Source organism: Scyliorhinus torazame, chromosome 22 (assembly GCF_047496885.1).
Source record: "Scyliorhinus torazame isolate Kashiwa2021f chromosome 22, sScyTor2.1, whole genome shotgun sequence".
Classification (NCBI taxonomy): Eukaryota; Metazoa; Chordata; class Chondrichthyes; order Carcharhiniformes; family Scyliorhinidae; genus Scyliorhinus; species Scyliorhinus torazame.
The window spans coordinates 75,896,925-75,916,969 of NC_092728.1; the positions used below are offsets into that span (position 1 = coordinate 75,896,925).

At 41.0% G+C, this 20,045-nt stretch overlaps 1 protein-coding gene across 1 annotated transcript in view; it reads left to right on the plus strand.

Annotated features, from left to right (window-relative positions):
• Window positions 1–20,045, plus strand: part of rbm18 (RNA binding motif protein 18) — a 52,681-nt gene that overhangs the window by 18,494 nt on the left and 14,142 nt on the right. The window contains exon 3 of the mRNA XM_072488385.1: window positions 9,589–9,715. Coding sequence (XP_072344486.1) covers window positions 9,589–9,715 — 127 coding nt within the window. The remainder of the gene's footprint in view (window positions 1–9,588; window positions 9,716–20,045) is intronic.

Below are 20,045 nucleotides of genomic sequence, written 5' to 3' on the forward strand. Positions count from 1 at the left end.
AGTACATGCCCCCCAGAACAAAATCCCACATATTTTAACACTATGAGCCAAATCCAGAAAATAATTACCACATACGACCTGTAGATTTTATTTGGGGACCATTCTTCTAGTTTAGGGAAGAACATATGGGGTCTGACATAGACTTCTGCTTCTTTCTGCACAACTTGATCCTCAGAGAGCCCTACTTTGCAACTGGGCGTGGCTATGATCCTTAGGTCCTTAGACTAGGCGGCACGGTGGCACAGTCGTTAGCACTGTTGCTTTTGAGCGCCAGGGTTCCAGGTTCGATTCCAGGCTTGGGTCACTGTGCGGAGTCTGCACGTTTTCCCTGTGTCAGCGTGCGTTTCCTCCGGGTACTCCGGTTTCCTCCCACAAGTCCCGAAAGACGTGCTGTTCGGTAATTTGGAATTCTGAATTCACCCTCCGTGTTCCCGAACAGGCGCCAGAATGTGGCGACTAGGGGTTTTTCACGGTAACATCATTGCAGTATTAATGTGAGCCTACTTGTGACAATAAAGATTATTATTATTCAGCTTATTAGTCTCCACTTTGTTTAACAAAGTAGCCATTTCATCCTGCTAAAAGGCTAGGCTGCATCTCAAGTCCTCCGTGCAGCTAAATCCCTATCAGTTTCTTTTTTATTCAGTTCTTTATTTTTAATTTCATTCCAACTTTCTGACAAAATAAATGTGGCATTTTCAAGTTGGCAGGATGTAATTAGTGGAGTACAGCAAGAATCAGTGCTGAGACTTCCACTATTTACAATCTACGTTATTGACTTGGATGAAGAAATGGAGAGCAATGTATCAAAGTTTGCTGATGTTGCAGACTTGGGTGGAAATGTAAGCTGTGAGGAAGACACACACTGCATGGAGGTGCAGACAAGAATGTTAAGTAATGGGTTAAGAGACATGCAATTAGTTGTCTCATTTATGTTAAGTATCCATTAATTGACACTGATATGTAAAGGGGTTTCAGGTGGCATCTGTCAGGTGATGTATAGTGAGAGTTTTGTGCAAAGGCTGTTGGAAGGAAATAAATGTGTTTGTGAAAAAGGAGCAGAACTTTAGACTTCATATCACAGCAACTAAAACGGTTAACAATTGGTAGCAGAGAATGGTTGCTGTGTAAATGTGAAGGGTTGAAAGATACAACTTTCCAGATCAAACCAAGTGTGAGTGAGAAAATAAAAATAAAATGGATATATGGCTGAACCGAGGATAAAGATGGCTGGATATGACTATCCTCCCTTATTTTCTGAAAGGGAATTGTACGACCAATGGAGAAGTGCAGTAGTTAAGTGGACTAAGGTAACTGCTTTGGGAAAGAGAAAACAAGGTATGGCATTGGCTCTTTCTCTACCATATGGCAGTAAAATCTGAAACAAAGTGCTTTCTGAGCTGGAATTGGAAGAGTTAGACTCAGAAGAAGGTCTGGAGACTTTATTACATTATATGGATAAGATTTATAAGAAAGATGACTTGTTAAGTGCGTATGAAGCATGGTCGGATTTTGATAAGTTCCGGAAAATGGAGGATATCTCCATGGAAGACTATATAATGGAATTTGGCAGACTATATAACAGACTGCAAAAGCACAACCTGGAATTTCCACAGTCTGTGTTGGCCTTTAAATTACTTGACTGTGCTAGAGTGAGCAACATGGATAGGTTTTGACAGTTCAGTTTACTGATGAGGATACCCTATTCGAACAGATGGCAAAGGTTTCTGGGGAAACATTCGATTCCGATGGCTCTGATGACCCAAATAGGTCAGCCTGCAATAAGGCAGAATATGGAAGATACACTACTAACAGGATGGCAAAATCGTATGGCTACGAACAGGGCTCAAGATTATAGAAGGAGACCGAGACAAGGAAATTATGAAGATAGAAACCCAGTTAGAACCTACAATAGGAAGATGAACCCCAGAAATGCACGAGGCATGATAAATCGATGTTTTTGATGTGACTCTCAATACCATTATGCTTTCAACTGTCCAACTCGTTATGTTAGTGTTTGAAGCGACACATGGCATGGAAGAGTCAGAAGAGGAAAAAGATAGTGACCAGAAAGAAGGCATTGTCCTATTGACAAGCAGTTTTACGCCGGTAATGAGGGTGTTGGTTGCAGAATCCTTCAATTGTGCTGTATTGGACAGTGGCTGCACATCTACTGTGTGTGGAATTGACTGGTTAAAATGTTACCTGGACTTTTTGAATGCTGAAAATCGTAACAAGGTTAAGGAATTTGAAAGTTCCACAAGTTTCAGGTTTGGGGATGATAATACTCTGAAGTCGCTGAAAAAGAGTGGTGGTCCCTTGCAATATTGCCGGAGTGAATCATTTCATTAGCACAGATGTTGTATCAAGTGAGATACCTTTGCTTCTGAGCAGACCATCGCTGAAGAAAGCACACGTGAAACTGGATATGGAACAGGATAAGGCAACAGCTTTTGGAAAGACGGTGGACTTACAATTTACACAGTCGGGACACTATTGTATTCCATTACTGACACACAATATTTCAAGTAGAGTGGTTAAGGATGTGTTAATGGCAGTTGAAAATGGGACTTTAGCTGATAAAAAGCTTGTGGTATTAAAACTGCATAGGCAATTTGCACATCCGTCTCCTCGGAGGCTGAAAAATTTATTAAAGGATTCAGGGGTAAGGGATGATGACTATACTAAACTGATAGAACAGGTTAGTGACCGCTGTGAAGTTTGAAGGAAGTACAGAAGGACACCAGCACGACCGATAGTAACCCTACCTTTGGCCAGGGATTTTAACGACATTGTGGCCATGGACCTTAAGATCTGGGATAAAGCAATTAATATATTTATTTTGCATTTTGTAGATTTAGCAACCAGATTTAGTCAATCAACGATTGTACGAAGTAAAGAAAAGAGAGTAATTCTGGATCAAATCGTGGAAAAATGGATAGGGACAGGAAAGGGTCCACCGGCAAAATTCCTTACGGAAAATGGGGGAGAATTTGCTAATGATGAGTTTAGGGGATATGTGTGAAAACATGAATATCAGAGTTATGAATACGGCTGCAGAAAGCCCGTTTAGTAATGGTGTCTGTGAAAGAAATCATGCTGTCATTGATGACGTGCTTCGGAAAATTTTGGCCAAATTGCAGGCTAAATTCAGCTTTAGCATGGGCAGTACATGCAAAGAATTCATTGTAGATGGTTGGGGGCTATAGTCCTTATCAATTAGTGTTTGGTAGAAATCCTAAAATTCCGTCCATTTTGGATGACCAACCTCCAGCTTGGGAGGGGACATCAATTAGCTCTGGTTTTGCTGAACATTTAAATGCATTACATCACAGTAGAAAAGCTTTTTTGGAAGCAGAAGTCTCTGAAAGAATTCGCAGAGCTTTAAGAAATAACGTACGGCCATCAGATGCTGTTTTGCAGCAAGGAGGCATGGTATACTATAAGAGAGACAATTCTAATGAATGGAAAGACCCAGGGAAGTTCATAGGCATAGATGGCAAAACAATTATTTTGCAACATGGTAATCAAACTGTTAGGGTACATTCATCAAGGATAATGGGTACAGATTACAAATTTTCAAACTTAGACAGAGCAGACAGGCATGACGAGGAACCAGAGTCATCTGGTACGCATGTGTTACAGAACTATGAGGACCAATTAACTGATATAGACAGGGTTTCTCTGGAGGAACACAACACTTCTGATGAATTAGAACGGGCCATTTTTCCGAAAGGGCAACTGCCAAAAGTTGGTACAAAAGTGACATACTTGCCTGAAGGGTCTAGTCAATGGAAGGATGCAACTGTTATTAGTAGAGCAGGGAAGGCCACTGGAAAGTATAAACATTGGTTGAATGTACAGCATTCAGGGGAAGGAGTCAAGACAATGGATTGGGAAAGCGAAGTTCAAAAATGGAGGGCACAGAACCGCAGTGCCAGTTCAGATAGTACATCGGATAGTGAATAGGTCCGCAGGAAAAGGTCGAGAACTATTGAAAGGACATCCCACAGCAGAAGGGGAAGATTAAGCAGTAGCAGTACAGAACAAGATACCAGGCGGGAGAGGGGACGTAGTTTATCAAGATCTCTGAATATGAGTAAGACTATGAATACTAATCGGAGTAGAAGCCCACATGCACGTGAGATTTTGGTGGCTTCAAATAAATTAGATGGAAAAAGTTATCAAAGAAGGTAAACAGCAAGAATTGCATAGTTGGAGTGAATTTGGGGTATACACGGAAGTACCGGATAGGGGACAAAGAGCTCTATCCCACAGATGGATTTGCACGGAAAAGGTTCTTCCGGATGGAACTTATAAGGCAAAGGCCAGGCTTGTGGCAAGGGGATTTGAAGAAAACTTAGAAGATCAGGATTTAAGGGTAGATTCACCTACAGCAGGAAAGGTTATTTTAAAGATCTTCTTGGCTCTATTAGCCACAAAGGCATGGGAATGCAAATCTATAGATATAAAAGCTGCCTTTTTGCAGGGGCATCAGCTCCAGAGAGACACTTTTCTCCATCCTCCAAAAGAAGCAGCTAACACAGAAGGAGTACTCTGGAAGTTGAACAAATGTGTATATGGATTAAATGATGCATCTAGAGTCTGGTATTTTTCGGGAAGGCCAGTTTTGTTAAAGTTAGGCTGTTGCCAGTTGAAAGCAGATCCTGCAGTGTTTTACTGGCACTATAAAGGAAATCTTTCTGGCATTTTTATGTTGCATGTCGATGATTTTTTGTGGGGTGGGACTAGTGATTTTGAAGCTATTGTAATCTCTGGTTTGAGGAAAGAATTCAGGGTTGGAAGTCAGGCTTTCGGTGCATTTAAATATATTGGACTGGAAATTGGACAGACTAAGTTAGGGGCAACTTTACATCAGCAATCTTATTTGGAAAGCATCAGCCCAATAGCAATTAGTCGTGGCCGAGTTTCACAAAAAGACGCAATGGTTTCAAAGATAGAAAAAGTGCAACTGCGAAGTTTAATTGGGCAACTGAACTGGTTAGGTAGACAGACTAGACCGGACGTGAGTTTTGATGTCTTAGAGTTGAGTACAAAAATGAATGATCCCAAAGTGGAAGACATAATAAGAGCAAATAAAGTGTTGGCCAAACTAAAAATGCAGGAGTGTGTTTTGAAGTTCCCGGTTTTAGGTGACCTTAAGCACTTGAAACTCATAGTTTATAGTGATGTGTCCTACGCAAATTTATGTGACGGGGTTTCAAGCACAGGAGGTTTTATAATTTTCCTTTTGGGGAACAATGGTAGATGTTGCCCACTTGTGTGGGAAACAAAGAAAATAAGGAGAGTGGTAAAAAGCACTTTGGCTGCTGAGACGTTAAGCCTTGTAGAGGCGGTGGATATGGCCTTTTATACAAGTATGATATTGACAAATTTTGGGATTAGGGGATTTGGGTAATATACCTATTGACTGTCACATTGACAATAAATCCCTGTGGGAAAACGTGCACTCTACAAGAAGTGTCACTGAAAGGTTACGGATAGACATCGCAAGTTTGAAGCAGATGTTGGACAGAGGGAAAAAAACAAAAATTAAATGGGTCGACAGGAGCTATCAACTGTCGGACTGTTTAACGAAAAGAGGGGCGAGTTCACAGAAACTTTTGGATATTGTTAATGAAGGGCGCTTGTTTCTGTGACTTTTTTTTTCTTTCTTGTCCAAACAAAAAAAAGGGGGGGAAATCATGTGTGTGTTTTTGAGTTTCTTGAAATTATGTTTTCACCTATTTTTTTTTTCTCCAAGGAAGTGGAGACTGGTAAGTAATGGGTTAAGAGATATTGCAATTAGTTGTCTCATTTATGTTAAGTATCCATTAATTGACACTGATATGTAAAGGGGCTTCAGGTGGCCTCTGTCAGGTGATGTATAGTGAGAGTTTTGTGCAAAGGCTGTTGGAAGGAAATAAATGTGTGTTTGTTAACAAGGAACAGAGCTTTAGACTCTTCATATCACAGCAACTAAAACGTCTAACAAAGAAGTGGTTGAATAACAAAAGTGACATTTTGCAGGGAGGGGGGAGGAAGTGTTACATTATTCACGTTGGTAATAATAGGAAAACCTTTTTAAAAGGCTTAACAATTTAAATGTTCGTATTCAGAGGGTGTATTCATACAAGAAATATGGAAAGTTAGCTTGCAGGTACAACAATTGGGAAGGCAAATGGCCTGTTAGCTTTAGTTATGAGGGATTGGGCTACAAAGATAAGGAAACTTGGCTCCAGTTGCATTGAGCTTTGTTGAGACCACACCTAGAATTCATTACAAGCAGTTTTGGCCTCCATATTTGAGGAAGGATATCTTTCCTTGGAGGCAGTACATTGAAGGTTCTCTAGATTGGGCTCTAGGCTGAGAGGTCTGTCCTATGATGAGGTACTATGTAAGTTGGGCCTATATTCTCTGGAGTTTAGAAAAATGCGAGGTGATCTTTTTGACACGCACATGATTCTGACAGGGTAGACATTGTGAGGCTTATTTTCCACTGGCTGGGAATTCTAGAACACTGGCATAGTATCAGGTTTAAGGGCCAATCATTTATTTTATTCTTTGAGATGTGGGCATCGCTGGCTAGGTCAGCATTTATTTCTCATCCCTAGGGAGAAGGTGGTAGTGAGCTGCCTTCTTGAACCGCTGCAGTCCTTGGGGTGTACGTGCACCCACAATGGAGGGAGTTCCAGGATTTTTGATCCAGCGACAGTGAAGGAACTAAGATGTGGAGAAATTTCTTCACTGGTGTTTGTCAAGTTTTGGAATTATCTACCCCGGATGGTTCTGGAAACTCCATCCTCGAGTATATTCAAGACTGAGTTTGATAGATTTTTGATCTCCTGGGGAATCCGGGTTATGGGGATGGGGGTCAGGAAATGGAGTTAAAGTAAAAGATCAGGCATGATCATATTGAATGAAGGAGCAGGCTCGAGGGCTGTGTGGCCAATTCCTTGTGTATCTTATGTTCTTAACTTTCGACTGTTCCATAATATTTCTAAATGTGAAAGTTTTCTACATGTCCGCTTCAACAGTTTGTATTTTAGATGGGCATATAAACTTTAGTACAGCTCTCTCCACTTTTGAAAATAGTGCCTCTGAACTCCACAGAAACCCTGTGGGAAAAGTAAAGGAAGATGGTCATCGATCCCCTGTGTTGTGGCTCAGCATTGTTGTACTTCCTCAAATATTGCTTCAAGTAGGAAGGCCCAATGCTCCAACATCCCCACAAAGAACACTGGTCTCGTAAGGTCAAGGACTCGGGTGAGACCTGAGCGCTGTCATTCCAGGAGGAAGAAGAATACTGCGTCCCATGGATCAGTCAGATCAGCATTGTATAAGAAAGGAATGGCAATGATCCTGTGAATCCCACAGGAATTTCAAATTACTGGAAGATGATGCAGACTCTGGGCCAATGGAATCACCAGGCAGTATAGATGGACAGATGATCTGTGATATTCCTGAGATTGCTGTGTGTCTGATCAGTGTTTCTGCATTGTACCACAAACTTTGTCTGTCTTTGTCCATCTTTATTTCATTATTGACCTATCTCAAGCCTTGAATCTCCTCTCCTGATTTATTTCTGTTCCATGGTTTGTTGTGAAATCTTCTATTGTCCATGTGTCTTTGTTTGTCTTTCATTCCCATCAACGATATCTTTCTATATTGCCACCTCTTTGAAAAATAAGTTTCTACTCTGACCTATAATTCCTGTAATTCCAGCTGTCTTTATTTACCCCTCACTCCTATATTTCTTCATGTGTACAATCTGTTGTATATTACAAACACTGTTACTCCATGTTTTGGTCCTCTCTTCACGCCTTTCTTGTCATGTTTGATTCCCATTAGTTTTAACTGCCTGTCTCAGAAACTGATCTCTTTCAGCCCAGCTCTCCCTGCCCCCCAGCTTCTGATTTCTGCCCTGCATGTAACCTTTTTGTTTTTCTTTATTTTATACCACATTAGCCATAATTCAATGGAATTAAAGTTCGATATGTTTCTGTAAACATCTGACGTCCATATCTGTACTTTGTTGTGCATTCCTTGTAATTTTTAACGCCCTTATATAGTTTTCCCAAAGGGAGTTCTTTTGTCCAGCCTCTGTGGGTGGTGACTGGGGAGGTGAGCACCTCTGTACATGAAGGTTACTGCTAGAGGGAAAATAAGGGAAGTTGCTAATATACCCATTAAAGCTACTGCATTTGAAGTATCAGCACGGTTAGGCTGTTTCAGTCAAGTTAGTTTGATTCTAAATTAAACTTTTTATATTAAGAATGGAGGCAAAACCACAAAAATACGTTTACTCAGTTTGAATTTATCAGTAAGATCATGTCAATCACAGTAAAATAAGGATTTCTATTAAATGTGATGTTTGGCTATTTATTTTCTTCACTACCAGCTTTCGGCATGGATCCATTAATAACTCCCCAGTTCAGGCTTTCCCATTGTGATAAAAGTTTATAGAAAGTTGCGGTCTAATGGTTGGAAAATAATAATACTACAATAGCTCTTTAAAAGTAGAGGCTCTGCGGAATGTTTTTGAAACCTGGCAGTGAATTGGGTGGAAATGGCGTGTTTGATTGACAAGTTGTGGTTACAGCTGTCTAATCCATTGCTGCTGTTGACCATGTCCTTGAAACAGAAGTCTGAACCTAAATAGCTGCACTCAAAATAATTTCAAACGTATTCTTCCAGAAAGATTTGGACACTGGATGTCATTGGACTGATTTTATTAGATTGTAATGTACCTTGCTTCTTTCTGTCAAACTGATATTAGAAATTGAACAATGCAAAAGGGGGACTGTCAGCTTTTTGGTGCACTGCTGTTGCCATGGTATTTTGTGCAATAAACATTCATGGTAATTTTCTTTTCCAAGCTTCACCAACAAACTTTTCCCCCCCCCCCGTGTATCACCAGCTGCCTGTCTTGTTTTTTGGTATAAAGTATATGTTTTTGTTTTGTTCGGGGGTGGGACAACCAGAGGAATTGAATTGAAATGTGCAGAATCCCAAAGTTGATGCGACTCAAAAATTAAAACCGTCTGATGTCTTGGCAAAAAAATGTCTCACATTTTAGTTGAAGGGAAAGGAAAAAGAAACAATATTTCCAAAAGAAGAAATTATTCTCCCTGTCATGGATGGGCTAAATTTAAAAAAAAAAAAAAAAAAAAAAAATTCTCCCCAGTCGTACACTTTTGCTTTTCTGTCACTAACCATGTCCTCCCATGACATCCTCCATATAGCACCGATTCTGCTAATGTGCCTGCTCTGATGTTCATTGCCCAATTCCCTCAACTACCAAGGTATGTATTCAACAGATAAAGGACATGGCACATTTATCCCTGACGCTTAAGAGGTTCCTTTACTTCAGCATTAACTGAGTTTAACAAAATGTTCCAGCTTGAGATGAAAGCAAGACTTTAAATAGAGCTCAGTATACCACCTTTTTGAATTTGCAATTTAGGCTATACACACAGTTTTTGTTGAAATTATGTGTAGGCGTCCAGGTTTATTGGACAGTGCATATTCAGTTCTGAATTTCCTATCATTGCATTCATGTTAACAATATTTTCCCCTGTTTTGCAGATATAACCTTCTAAAGCTACTCCAGAAATTTGGAAAAGTCAAGCAATTTGATTTTCTGTTTCACAAATCGGGTCCACTTGAGGGACAACCTAGGGGCTACTGTTTTGTCAACTTTGAGACAAAAGTGGTAGGTATTTTCCCAAGGATGTTACTGCTTGCCACTGAAGATTTAGTTCAATCGAGACTTTTTAATTTTGTATTTATGTTGGATACTTGCGTGGAATTAAAGAAATCTGGCTAGTAATACTGTTGCAATCGAACTTAACACTATTAGTGAGGTCAAGCTTGATGTGAAACCCCAATACAAAATTTGCTTCCAAGTTTTTTTTCAAATAACTGCTTATGTGCTTACCAAAGTCGTTTTAAACATTATTTATTTTATCTGTCGCAGTTACAGTGACACTTTAATTCCCCATCCACACATTTTCTCACCATCTTCTATAGTCCCTGCTACTGTTACAAATCTATCCAGTTGTCTGTTGTACCCACTTATTATTCACCTTTGTGACCTTCCCTGTAAACCAGCCTATTAACTTAAATTTCACTCTTTACATTTTTATTAATCCTCCTGTAGCTGAACAATTTGCCTACAACTTTGTCAATCTTCCTCATCCTGAAAACATAAATTAAGTTTTTTTTTAAAAAGGTTTGGGACATTGGGTAGTTGATTAAGTAGGTCACGCTTTATATGTTGTGGCATGCACCGAAACCCCAATACTTATTAGCTTAAATTACAATGAAATGGTTCATACCAAGAAAACAAAAAAGCTCACTTGTTAGAAAACAACCAGCAAGATGGCCGGTATGGTCTTCTGTATGCACAGTCCCTGGTTCAGTAGCATTTTTATATCACCACAACGGGTGTCATTAATAACAAACTCTCAAAATCTTAATAATTAAATGTTAAAGTTTCCTGAGCCAAATACTATCTAAGACTAGCGCATGTACCTTATGCCATCATAGGTACTTCATATCTATGTCACACCCTTGGAACTTTGTGAATGGTGATTCCTTTTTCTAATGTCTTAAGGCCAGTGGCAGCATTAATGTTGTTTTCCTTTTTTAAAAAAAAATATATTTATTAAAGTTTTTTAACATAATTTTTCACCCTTACAAACAAAAAAAAACCCCTCGTAACAAAATAGAAAGAAAACGCACATAGCAAGATATAAACATGGTAAAACGATATGTTACAGAGCTTTGTACACTGGATTCCTCCCGCACATGCCAGTTTTCCAGATATTTCATGTGTTCTCTTGCTCCCCCCCCCCCTCCCGGGTTGGGGTTGCTGCTGCTGCTGCTGACCGACCTTCATCTAACGCTTCGCGAGATAGTCTAGGAACGGTTGCCACCGCCTGTAGAACCCCTGCGCAGACCCTCTCAAGGCAAACTTTATCCTCTCCAGCTTAATGAACCCAGCCATGTCGTTTATCCAGGCCTCCACGCTGGGGGGCTTCACCTCCTTCCACATTAGCAAGATCCTTCGCCGGGCTACTAGGGACGCAAAGGCCAGAATGCCGGCCTCTTTCGCCTCCTGCACTCCCGGCTCGTCCACTACTCCAAATATTGTTAGCCCCCAGCTTGGCTTGACCCGGACTTTCACCACCTTAGATGTTGTTTCCGCCACTCCTCTCCAGAATCCCTCCAGTGCCGGGCATGACCAAAACATATGGACATGGTTCGCCGGACTTCCTGAGCACCTCCCACATCTGTCCTCTACCCCAAAGAACCTACTCAACCTCGCCCCCGTCAAGTGCGCTCTGTGTTTTCTCCTTTTTTTAATAGCACTCAATGAGCTACCTGCTCATTTCTTTCAAACCTCACTGAGCATTGTTAAGGACTTTATTTGTGATGGGATTTTAATTTTGACTTGATTCCTAGTGTTAGATATTAAATTTAATCGAGCACAAAATTCACACACTATGTATTTAATCATGTATACAAGGCAAGTTGCATTTGGTTCTTTAAGGGATCATTGAAATATTTATATAGAAACCATTATTTTCTATTTTCACAAACCATCAGGATGTACAATTGAGAATTCTGTAAACCATTTGTTTGGCGAAGGTTTTAAATATTAGAACATAGTAGCAACAAAAGAAAATAAAGACCAGATGACCTTTGCAGTGAACATGAGGAAAACCTCCTGGACCAGTCTGTTTACTAGTCAACTGTACAGGCCTTAATAATTGGTGACCTTGGGTGCCCTCCCTCAGGTATTTTTTTCTCTTGACTTCACTTCCTCTCGTATGCTAATAAGGTGCAGTCAATATTTTCCTACAAAGAAAACCCTCAAATCAAAAACAGCTTTGTGAAGAGTAACCAACTTCATTTTGAATGTTGACTTACATTTACCATAATGTTAAAAGCGAGTCACCTTAATTATGTTGGACTGACTTTGTACTTTCTAGACCTGCTTTTAACAAGAGTAGGTACAAAAGCTTGTTGGCTTTAAAAGCAAAAGATATGATTTATTAGCTCTCAGTTAAGTTGGGAGGTTGTGAATGTTGCAGGAATCTCAGCATTATATAGGATAAAGTACGTGGGACTGACCTGTCCTATTCAGCAATCAGTACATGTTAAATTGTACTCTCTGGCATCAGTTTAGTCCAACAAATCTGTGTTTTTCCATGGGTCCAATCTTTCCATCTTCTTGTTGGATCCTTTATCCATGTTCAGCAATATCTTCAGGTTCTTTTTGACCTAATATTCTATTTGCCTCAACAGTCTCCCTGGGTAACCTATTGCACCAGTTTTTTTGCCTGCATTGTGTGAAAATATTCTTCATGGTGACCATCCTACTTTTTTTTAAAGAGATTTAACCGTGTTAATTATATTTAAAACAAAATCCTCAATCAGCTTTCAGTCTTCAGAATTCAGAAAGTTAAAATTCAGTCAGTCTGAAGACTCTTTTCTAAAGAAAATAAGCTCAATTTAATTCTGCTTAGAACTTAGCTTCCTCATTCCTGGATTCTGGTTAGTTGCCCTATTTGCACAGAATCATAGAACATCACAGTCCAGAATTGGCCATTTGCTTCAGGTTTGTGGTTACCAGTCTCTTCTCAACCGCTGCTGCTCTGTAGAAATAATCCATTGATATTTACTTTTCATTCCATCATAGTTCTAAAATCCTTGATTGGATGAGACTTTAACTCTTTGCAGCTTTAGTAAAAAATGTCCAAACGCTTCAAGTTTCTCTTTCTAATTCTTCCTTCTCGTCCTTCATAATAACCTGGTGAAATTACAAGGCACCTTTTCTGTTACATTTATAATTATCTACAAGTCTTTCTCAACCCGTAATAATAACTTGCATTTGCAAAGTACCTTTAGCATCATAAAATGTCCCAAGGCGCTTTACAGGAGTGTTAAGATTTGACACGAGTGGACTTTTTAATGGTGTGTATGAGAAAGGGTTTTGGAGTATTTTGTCTATCGTTGTTGTTATTTCTTTGTTCTTGGGTTGGGATGGGAGTGTTTTGCATATGTTGTGCAGTGGGGGGTGGGACGTTAATTGTTCTGAGGGATATTGTTTTATGGTAATGTTTGGGGGGTTTTCCTGGGAAATGTGTGGCTCCCGGTGGGATCTTGCTCTTTGTCGGGATGTTGAATTTTGATGTACTTTTGTAGCCAGTATGGGAGGGGCTATTTCTTTCTCTTTTTATTCAGCCTTGGGCAGGGGCTACTTTGCTAGCAGTGAATGTTTAGCTAGCGAATGGGCGCGAGATGGGGGAAAATCTGCGGCCTGTTTGACCTGATTTTCATGGTTCAACAGGATCGTCGTTTTGTTGGGGTTGGGAGGGGATATTGTTCTTTGGAATGTAATCAACATGTACATTTGGGTGGGGTCTGTTTCGGGGGTGCGGGGATGGTTAGTTTACTGGTGGTGACTATTGGGTTTTCTTTGTTTCATTTTATGGGTGGATTTGGAAGCCATCATGGGTGGGCTTTGGGCCACCACCCTCTGGGCAGGCTAGGGGGGGGCGGCTAGGCGCAGCAATTTTAATCAATAAACGGGTCCTTTTTTCAGCAGACAACGTCATGTCGGACCCGTGCGGAGGGTACCTAATGATCATTGATGGTATTGATTAATGTATATGCCCTGAATTGGATCTGAATCCCAGATGCTGGGATGGTGAGGCCGTTTAGGGGATCTAGTCTGGGTGCATTGGTGACTGCCTCATTTCCGTTTTCCCCAGCAACGTACTGCCTAAACACAGTGGTCATGTCCACATTAAGGATATAGAGACAATTCAGGCAGCACTTTATGCTTGGAGCTGCATCGAGGATGGGCCCTACTGGTGCTAATCACTTATTTGAGCCATCAAAACTGGACAACACATTTGGGGTGTGGGAAAGGAAAAGGGCTTGAGAAATTGGGGGATTTGTTTGGAGCTGGATGGTTCGTCAGCTCGGATGAATTGTCGGGGAAGTTTGGGCTTGCGGGGTTGAACTCATTCAGGTATCTCTACATGTGCAATTTTGTACGAGGGTCCTTCCCGACATTTCCCGTTGCACCGCCGACGTCTCTGATAAAAAGGATCCTTTCACTGGCAAGGTCAATAGAGGCGGATAGCACATCCGGCATTTACAGATGAATTCTGTCTGAGGATTCGGGCTCGGCAGATGAGGTGAAGGTGGAGTGGAGAGGGAGTTGGATCTATAGTGCAGAGTTTTTAAAAAAATTTAAAGTACCCAATTCATTTTTTCCAATTGAGGGGTAATTTAGCTTGGCCAATCCACCTAGCCTGCACATCTTTGAGTTGTGCGGGGGTAACCCAAGCAAACACAGGAAGAATGTGGAAACTCCAGAGCCGGGATCGAACCTGGGACCTCGGCACCGTGAGACAGCAGAGTTGGGATATATAATGGATGATGAGTTTTGGAGTGAGGCTCTTTGTAGGGTGAACTCCATGTCTTCATGTGCACAGTTTGGGATGATCCAGCTTAAGGTGGTGCATAGGATGCACCTGACTAGAGCTAAGAAGAGTGGTTTCTTTCGGGAGGTAGCGGACGGGTGCGAATGGTGTTCTGGGGGCCGGTCAATCACACACGTGGTCTGGTCTTCTCCCAAAATGCTAAGCTTCTGGGTCTCCTTCTTTAGCACCATGTCAGCGATTCTGAATATTGATTTGGAGCCTTATCCTCTGGTAGCCATTTTTGGCCTGTGGACCTGCCGGGGCTACAGGTGGGAGCGAAGGTGGATGTCCTTGCCTTCATCTCGTTGATTGCCCGGAGGCAAGTTCTGCTGGGGTGGAAGTCTCCTACTCCATCCAACACCTTGGTATGGTTGGGTGACCTAATGGAATGACTGTACCTGGAGAGAGTCAAGTACACCGGTTCTTGAGTGGTTTGGTTGAGGGGTTCTACTGGAGATGGCAACCTTTTGTTGCCTACTTTAAGGAATTAGTCATCGTCAGTTGCTGTTGGGCGGGGGAGTGTTTGGGGTTTGTTTCTTTTTTGTTTTGTCTCTTTGTGGATGAGATGTTTCTCGTTTGTTGGGTTTTCATTATGTTGATTATGTTTAACATCTGCTGTGGGTAATGTGAGTTTGGTGATAAAGTTCATTGTAAAATGGAAAAAATCTAATATTTTTTTTAAAAAAGATTTGACACCAAACCTCATGAGATCATAGCGCAGATACCAAAATTGGTCAAAAAGGTAGGCTTTAAGGAGTGTCTCAGAGGAAAGACACGCAGGAAGGCATTGTGGTTTAGCAGGGAGATTCCAGCTATTAGGTTCTTTGGCAGCTGACCGCGTGGCACCCAATATATGGAGCGATTAAAATCCAGGATGCTCAGAGGTCAGAATTGGAGAAGTGCAAATATCTTTGAAGGTTGTAGGGATGGAGGAGATTACAGAGATAGGGAGGAATGAGGAGGCTGGGAAGTAATTTGAAAACTTGGGTGGGATTTTAGATGTTGCTTACTGGAATCCACTGTAGAACTTGAGCAGCAAAGTTTTGGATGACCCCAAGTTTACAAAAGGTAGAAAATGAGAGACCAGCCAGCAGTGTTTTGGAATAGTCACATCTAGAAACAAAACATGAAAGAAATTTTTGGCTGAGGATGAAGGGATTGAGGTAAATTATGTAATGTTACAGATTTGGAATAGGCAATCTTGATGATGGCACGGATAAGTGGTTGGAAGGTCATCTCTCCTTCAGTGCAATTTGGTGTCATTAGTGAATCTTGGCTGTTGATACCCAAGAACAGATAATTTATGTATGTAGTAAATAAAAGCATCACCAAGCTAGAACCATGTGAAACACTACTTGCCACATCTTTCCAGTCCTTTACTCCTACCCTCCAAACAGCTCTTCATGTGACTACTTCCTCTTTAATTCCATGTCATTATCTTTAATTTTTGCCTCTTGTAACTTCTACAAATGCTTTTTAAAAATCCATATAAATGATATACCGTATAGCATCCACTACATTTTATTTTTTCTATCCACTATCATTTCTTCAATTCTAGGATTGCCTTTTTGGCCATCTGTATTGAATGGCTGTGGCTCCAGTTTCTTTGTGAGTTTTGTACTGTGCCCAGATGAGTAGTTTACCAACAACTAAGTGAGACTAACTAGGCTATAATTTCCTGGCTTTTCTCCCATTTTTTTTTTTTAAAGAGCTCTGGCACAATTTAACCATTCCTACGTATCTTTGAAAATTATAGTTAGTCTGCTAAATCTTGACAATTTCTCAATGAATAACTATAATCCTGCTGATTCTGGTGATTTGTCTAGTTTAAGTTTTTAGTTAACTTTATCATATCAATCCCTTCTTAAATAAAAACCATCAACTGTTTGAAATTCGCTATCTATCTCTTTTGTTAAAACTGAGGGAATGAATTTGCTTATTATATCTACCATTCCCTTATTCTTCACAGTAAATTTTGTCCCTTAGCACTTCTATCTCTTACCACTAATGTATTGACAAGTTTTTCCGTTTTTAATTTTGTGGAAACACTAGCTGCTAGGGCTATGAACTCTGGGCCATGAAAATCCTGGATCCTCGTTCTTTCACCCAGTCTATTTTTCCCAATATTTCTCAATTTAAAAAAGCGCCGTCTGCAACTTCAGTGTTTGAACCAGTACAAATAACAACTTGGCAGAATTAGTGTTTAACACTGGTGGGCCACTAAGGATTATTTCTAATGGTATTATACGATGACAAAAAGCAGAATGCCATTAGGCCTACAAAACTATTCTCAATTTCCCTACATCAAGCAGCACCATGAAGGGCAGCAGGGTGGTGCAGTGGTTAGCACTGCTGATTCACGGCGCCGAGGTCTCAGGTTCAAATCCCGGCCCTGGGTCACTGTTCGTGTGGAGCTTGCACAGTCTCCCCGTGTTTGTGTAGGTTTCTCCCCCACAACCCAAAGATGGATTGGCCATATATTTTTATTATTATTATTGGCCACGCTAAATTGCCTCTTAATTGTTTTTAAAAAATAAAATTGGGTACTCTTAAAAAAATTTTTTAATCAAGCAGCACCATTGATTGCCAAGATAACAAACCAACAGATTTGAGAGTTCATTGGGAAATTTGCAGTACTGGCCCAAGCCCTCATTCAAGTTCTGCTTGCATATAGGCTAAATGGTCTGATAAAACACTTTGTTATTTGACTCTGGGGTGGGTCTGAAATCAGGTAACATCGCTATACTAAATTAACTGATTGATTAAGTGCAGGTTTCAAGTGGAGTTCGCATATGCCGTCTCGATTCACCATCTAGATCGCATGTACCAACTAGATTTTAAGGCCCTGTTTTAATACTGTCCAATGCACCATTCAAAGTATTCATGACATAAAATAGCAGTTGAGCTGGAGTGTTGTATATCTATGTATATCTAGCTGGGTTTGTATCCAAGCTGTAACAATTAAGGGGTTAAGATGACATCATAAACGATGATTGAACCTCAAGTGGCTTGTTAATGTTGTCTGAGTGGCACGGTTCTGTTGCAGCTCAGACTAGAGTGTTTTATATAATCAAACGGTTGAGCTATCTCTATACTTACGATTGTTACTGCATTGAAAGGTATTCCGTAAATGGCCAACTAAGGATGTCACCTGCTCAGATTGAGTTAGCGTATATTCTAATCGAAGGTTCCAAGTATATTTCATTGTACGATGCATGGCGAGTGGTCAAGGAATGGTGCTGGAACGTAGATATTGCTTAGATAATTTTGTTTTCCATACCTAAACTTAGCTGTTTGTTTAATTTACAATAGTTTGACCTCCAGTTGGATGTTCTAAGAAGTGATTATTTAATAGTTATCAGTGTGATCGAAACATTGAGATGTATCTTTCTTGGACAAGCTGGAAGTTTTCCTAAAATACTGAAAGGTATCGTCCTCAATAAATTTTACATGGATAGTTCCGTAGCTTATAGTGCCATGGTATTTTTCTTATTGCCTTTTAATCATTTTTCTTTCTGAAACTCTGTCAAAATATTTGATTTTTAAAAGACCTTCTTATAGGACATCAATAGAATTTCAGGTCTGTACGGCGCTACCTGTGACTCCAGACCCATAGCAATATGTGGTTGATTCTTAAGTGCCCCCTGAAATAGCCTAGCAAGCCACTCAGTTCAAGGGAAATTAGATGCCAACAAGCCAACAAATGCTGGCCTTGCCAGCAACACACAAATCCTATGAAAGAATAAAGGAAAAAAAGTACATTTGAATTGTAGCAACTAGTAACATAGGAAACAAGACAGCCAATTTGCACATATGAAGGCCTTCCAAATATCAATGAAATTGATTTTTGTTTAAAATCTTTTTATTAATTTTTATCAAATAATCAACAAAAGGAAACAAACAAAATAAAGTAAAATGCCAATCCCCAAACAGCACCCCATTCAATATACAGATCAAACCATCACCCGTACATTCCAAGTAAAAAGGAAAATTAACCATCAATCCGTAAACAGTGTACTCAGGAACAACAATAACTCCAACCCACCCTACCAATGTTCGATGGCAACCAATTCTCCAAAGTGCATAATAAACAATCCCCGTGAATTGTAGAACCCTTCCTTCATCCCCATCAGCTCAAACTTCACCTTCTCGAGAGTCAAAAATTCCAACAGGGCCCCCACCAAGCAGAGGCACAGGGTGGAGAAGCTGACCTCCACTCCAACAGGACCCGCCTCTGCCCCTGCAGCCCTGGCCGTTCCGGCACCCTGAAAATGGCTTCCAGGGGCCCTGGTTCCAAGTTCACGTGCACTATCCCCGATGTGACACTGAAAACCTCCCTCCAATATTTCTCCAACTTCGGACAGGACCAAAATATATGTACATGATTTGCGGGGCTCCTCCTACATTACTCACATCTTCCACTCCCTCAAAGAGTCGGCTCATCCTCGCCCTCGTGAGGTGCGCCCTATACACAACCTTCAGCTGTATCTGCACCAACCTTGCGCACAAGGTTGATGCGTACACCTTCTGGAGCACCTCACACCACAAACCATCTTCCATAACCTCCCCCAACTCTTTCTCCCACTTGGCTTTAATCCCCACCATGGATTCCCCGTCTTCCCCCGAAATCCTCCCGTAGATCGCCGCCAACAATGAGGGGGCCAGCGCGGTCAGGAAGCTCTGAACCTACTTCCCAGCAAAGTCCCGGAGCTGCAGGTACCTAAACCCTTCCCCTTTCCCCAGTCCATATTTCTCCCCCAACTCTTCTAACCTCGCAAAATGTCCCCCCGGAGCAGATCAATGAAATTGATGATCTGTTTTAGGCATTGATTCATAGATAAATCTTATTGACTATGAGCACTCACATGCTGTTCTTCAGATAGTGCTTTGGGCTCTTTTATATCCACTCAAGAGGGCAGACATCTTATCTGAAAGACATCATCTTTGTGAGTGCAGTACTGTTGCTGATTTTCTCCTCGGTTCAATTGCTCTGTTTTATTACCTTTTGCTCTCGAGTCGCCAAGTATCTTTATGATACCGCCACGAGGTTCAAGTCCGAGTAATGATCAATAACCCAATACACCGATTAGTAAGATTTAAATCAAAGCACATTTATTATACACAGTAATCGCTACTCATGCACAAATTCTACTTCTAAGCTACTTCTACAACTAACAGGCCTATACTTAACTTTGGACTGGCCCACCAGGTCAGGGGAACAAATGGCCTTTTGTTTGGGTTCTGAGTCTGCGGGATTCGAAGTTGGTACGGATTGGTAGCTAGGAGCGCCTATCTCGTAGCGAGCGTTGAATTAAGACTTACAGGCTTCGGTGATCACTGGAGTCACTGCACCGGTCACGGTCAATGTTGGTTCGTGTTGCTGGGTGACCCGGGCAGGACGCAGAGGTGAAGAAGAGTGAAGAGAGCGATTTGAACTTGGGGCACAATTCTTATAGACCCCAGGGGCTTCCCGCCTTTCGAGGTGGACCCTGTACCTGGTCCCAAGTGATTGGACTTTGTCCCAATCGCTTGGTTCGATTT